Genomic DNA, 5006 nt, shown 5'->3' with positions numbered 1-5006 from the left:
CAGCAGGGTTTGGTTATTGTTTTGTGTAAATAGTACTGTACGGAGGCAAAGTGAAAGTTGCAAAATTCACCTGCAAAAACACATTGTCCTTTATAGTGTCTCCCAAGTATCATATGTGGTCTTTCAGAATATAGAGAGTAAACTAAAGTTTCTAACTAAAGTAGTTGTAATATTCTTACTCTTCTTTTGTCTGCAGGACTGCCTCTCCCATCAGTTTAATGAAGTTCTCTCTGGATGGAGAATTTTTTGCCACTGCTGGACAAGTAAGTCCCTTTGATTGTGACAGGCACTGCATGACATCACATTTGTCCATAATTCTCTCCAAACCTGGTCCTGTTGCATACTGTATGTTGATGAGGAAAATGCTCCATCCAGTGGTTTGATACATTTAGTGTACAGAAACCGTAACATATAAACCTTAAACTGTAATTATTCGTCTGCACCAATTCTTAAGCAGTGTTGGCAGCGATCATCAAGTAGCAGTGGGCTTCTGCTGCTGCTGTTTAATGTACATAAGGGAAACCCTGTTCTTTCACTGAAGCACTGTCAGTTTAACACTTATACACATAATTAATGGCTAGCATCTGGAAGCACCTGTGTGCTGTTCTATCAGTTGCTAGAGCTAAAAGGGTAAAATCTTCTTTAGCCATGAGGATTTATTTTTGACAATGCACTTTTCTGGGTTTTAAACATGCAAATCTAAAGCAAAAAAACCCCACTCTAACAGCTTTTTTCACACACTTGCCAAATGAATCCATTTCTAATCGTTTATGTCGTTGTATACAGGATGACTGTTTAGTAAAGGTTTGGTACAGCCCCAGTAAGTGGAAGTTCAGTATACCCAGGGTCTTCACTCCTCAAGATCCCAACCCCAGTGTCCAGGGAAAGCTGTCCTTCTCTTTTGTTTATCTGGCACATCCTCGTTCTGTGACCGGCTTCTCTTGGAGGAAGACCAGCATGTACATGCCACGGTACTGAAACTCATAATATCATTTTAAATATAACATTTTCTTTTAGGTTTAATCTGTCAAAAATAGCCAGAGAGTAAACATAATGTCATTTTTCAATTTCTTTGGCATTTTTTTGTCCTCTTTCCTAACAGTGGTGCAGTGTGTAATGTCCTGCTCACATGCTGTAAAGACAGCGTGTGTCGACTCTGGTCGGAGACATTGTTGCCAGGTGACACTTTAGTTTCTAAAGCCCACAACAACAGAGCATCTGGACAACACAGTGCTGGTCCTGGCAAAAAACACACCTGCAATGGGAGGATGTCTGGCTTTGCACTGCAGGATGTAAGTACCTTTTTTTTTACTGTCTACACAAAACTACATATGTCATCACATCATTATTTGTCATAATCTGTTGGATACAATTATAAATGAGAAATGTCCAACAATTAGGTGTTAAAGCTTGTTTTAAGAGTAAATTTTTTTTATTTTAATTATATAATTAATGTAAGATAACTACAACTATATAACTTGCGATACATAGTCCACGCAGCACAAATCTATTAGTGCTTGTAAAGCAAATGACCATAACTAGTTTTGAAGATGTCTGTATCAGAGACATTTTCAAAGGTTTTACACTGTGGGTACATCATCAACCCCTTGCAAAAGACTTTTATGAGCAACTCTCCTCAGACGTGCTGCAATCATTAAACTGCTCTGAAAAACTTTGCTTTTTAACCTAAACACTCCGGAGGCCCATTAAATGCCAAACTGTCATATTGCAGGTATTGCCACTGGCTGTGTTCTTTTCAGCTTTTCTCTTTTTTATATTACCAAGCCAATGACAAGATTAAAAACAGTGATTGGTAGTGGTAAATTGTTGGTAAACAAGTTGGTATTTACAGTCACAGTGAGAGAAGGATGATAACTGATGTCCAGTCAGTTAGGAATGGCAATTTATAGTCATTCTTTGTTTGAATTCTTGTTCCAGATGTCACTGAAAGAATTGTTGATGTACAAAGTTTTAGTAAAGACTGTACCTTGACTCTTGTACTTCCTGCATAATTTAACTCTCAAGGTTATATTGTTTTAACTGCGTGTGTATGAAAGTGTGCAAAGAGACAAAATAGTTTAAAACCAAGTCGGGGGGGAAACACTGAAGGCCAAATCTGTATTAACTTAATATAAATTTGCAGTAACCAGGTAAGCTAAATAAAAGGGCTTCCATTTAAAAAGAAATTCATAAATAGACAGCTTCTGTGGTGGCAATCATTTGTAACAATTATTTTCTGGCAGTTTTATTTTTTGTCATTTTCTTGCTACATGTTTGTCTCTGAATCGTAACCATCTTTTCAGAAGCACAGTTTTGTATAGCAAAAATGCTATTTCTGCCCTAAGGAAATGATGTGTCACAAGTATCCCCGAATGAGTCAGTTCAGTGTTTTCATCGCTTCTGAATGTTGTTAGGGAACTGCAAAGATGAAAGAAAAAGAACATGAAGAAGAAGATGGGAGTAAAATTGAGGCATAGTAAAGTTAAAAGGGAGAATTAATTGCCCATCAGCCTTAATGATGCTTTTGAAGCCGTCTATAAGGCTTTAGATAAAAAACAGTGAATAACGTTGGCCTCCCTTCAGCAGTCTTTACACCACCATAAATTGTATCTATCATTTTGATGGGGGGGGGGAGTTGTCTGGTTACACTAAGAAGCTACTAGCTCACATGTATTATAGTGAAGTGGATGTAGTTTATAGCGGACTGTTTGAATGTGGTATAGCATTAAGACAACACTTCAGTTTTTTACTTCTGCATTTCAAAGTACATTTCTGTCCTATCTTTGAGACAGACTTAACCAAACTAAATAAGTTCATGGGAAATATTACATGTACATGTCTATATTTAGCTGTAAGGCTGGGGGTTGAATACTTTGGCAGCTTTTCATTAGACTGCAGAGATTAGCCAGTGACCAGTCAGTGTAATTGAACACACATCTTGCAACGTTTTGTCTTTGACCGATTGAAGATTCTACCGTCTCAACGCCTTCGAGTCCAACACTCTAATCTAACTGTGGAAGTCACATCACTGAGCATTAAACCGATCAACCATAGTAGGAAAAATAACTGTTCTAAAGCTTAATTCTAAACGTGACGCTGTCATTCTGACAAAATGATTAGTATGGGCTGTCCATGCGTCGGTGCATCCTCAGCCATCGTCACATCGTTTATCTCTGAAATGACTGACTTCCACACCCTTGGTCTTCGTCTGCCAACACCTTTCTCTGCAGCCTCTGGCACATTTAAAATCCATCTCCACTCCTTTCATTAGCCTTTCTCATTGCCGGGAGAACCCATCAGCTACCGGGCCTGACAACCTCACCCTGTCTATTAAGTCACACATACATGCTATAATTGGAGTTGGACAGATGTGGGTCTCCTGTATAACCTTTTTGCAGCTTTAATAAACATGTGCATTGTCAATGCAGAAAAAAAGTTCACCAATGCGATGCCGCCACTTATGACGTATTCCACCAGTCGATACTTTGTAGATGAGACATTCGTACATATGAGCTTCATATGTACTGATATTGTTAAATGGTCCAGCATGATGTATTTCATTCTCAGTATGCTGCCGTTACCATGCTTGGAGAAAATCCGTTTGGCATTGACATATAGTAATATAATGGACAATATAAGCAATGCCTCCTATATTTCCTGTAAACTCTATTGTATTTTGCTGCACGGCCTGACATTTCAGAACAGCACCATTCAGCACCAAGAATGGTGTTTAACAATCTAGGGATGGCAGTTTTTCTTGAGCTGTCTGCGCATAGTAATCCAGTTCAAATGCTCTGAGGAGTATAATTAACTGCTATTATTATTATTATTAACAATCTATTTTGTGTCCTAGACTGGATGCTGTTTAATAGTACAGTCAGTCGAACCTCTGCTCTCTGCAGGATTGGCAGCAGACCACCGATGCTACATGCCAGGCTCATTATTTCGAGTGGTTCTTCGCTCTCTGTCGGATTTCTCATTTTTATTGCTGTTTACTATGAAAATGCTGCCAAAGTGGGGGCAGCTTTAAATGCTGTGTTTATGGTTTTGTGGTAATTATGTTTAACTAATTACTTTCATTACATTAGAAAAAAAAACTCTATGTAGATATTGTGAATAACGTTTTGCCATACCCTGTTTCCCCAGTTGAATTTCCAGGAAGCATTGCCGTCGTCTTATCGCAGTGGGCCCAGACCTTCCATGAGTGGTTGGCTGCCTCAGCATCAAAGTCGACACTATAAGCACAGGAAGAGTAGCAGCAATCTTCCCCATGCCATTGGTCTCTGTCACTTTCACATTGCCGCCAGCATCAACCCAGTCACAGGTAGTTGATTGACATCATTGAAATATCTTATTTGTTTGTTATATATCTTTTCTATAACAGTATATAAATCTGCAGAGTGCAAGCATTCATGGCTTTTAACTTATTTCATTACACCTGACAAACGTTCCGTATGTTGTACTTGGCTAATGACCTTCTGGAAATCTCGCTGAAAATTGAAAACAGTAAATAGAAGGCAATTTAAATCCTGTTTTTCTCCCTCCTCGTTGCATAGCTTAAGTTGACCTTAACTGAGACAGAAAATCCCCCAGCTTTGATGTCTTTTCTGCTCCTGTTTGTATGTTTGACTCATGATTTACCACTTTTCACTTATAAGCATGAAAGTACTTTTACTACTGCAGTTTCAGGTTTGTCTGTCTTCAGTACAAGATGTAATGTAATTCTCTGCTATCCCCGTCAAGTCAAAGGCAATCATCTTTTTTCTTTTTCTTTTTTTTTTTGTGCTCTTCTGACAGACATTCCTCTGCTGCCCTCAATCTCATCTCTGAGTACGGCAGACGACGAGGAACCTGGAGGTCCTTTTACTGTTCACTGGCTCAATAACAAAGAACTGCATTTCACTTTAGCCATGGACGTGTTTCTGCAGCAGCTCCGAAGAAGCCTGGAACAGCAGATGGAATGCAGCCATGAAGGTAGGGGGAAAAAAAATGTATGTATGTGTATA

The 5006-nt window shown here is 38.9% G+C and overlaps 1 protein-coding gene across 2 annotated transcripts in view; it reads left to right on the top strand.

Moving 5' to 3' along the window:
• The window catches only part of dmxl1 (Dmx like 1), a 47884-nt gene that overhangs the window by 6521 nt on the left and 36357 nt on the right, over positions 1–5006 (top strand). For both annotated transcript variants that reach the window (XM_008335979.3, XM_008335978.3), the window contains exons 7-11: positions 197–263; positions 787–971; positions 1103–1292; positions 4147–4324; positions 4798–4974. In XM_008335979.3, coding sequence (XP_008334201.1) covers positions 197–263; positions 787–971; positions 1103–1292; positions 4147–4324; positions 4798–4974 — 797 coding nt within the window. The remainder of the gene's footprint in view (positions 1–196; positions 264–786; positions 972–1102; positions 1293–4146; positions 4325–4797; positions 4975–5006) is intronic.

This window comes from Cynoglossus semilaevis, chromosome Z (genome assembly GCF_000523025.1).
Source record: "Cynoglossus semilaevis isolate Cse_v1.0 chromosome Z, Cse_v1.0, whole genome shotgun sequence".
Taxonomy (NCBI): domain Eukaryota; kingdom Metazoa; phylum Chordata; class Actinopteri; order Pleuronectiformes; family Cynoglossidae; genus Cynoglossus; species Cynoglossus semilaevis.
This window is presented reverse-complemented; position numbering and strand designations above follow the sequence as displayed.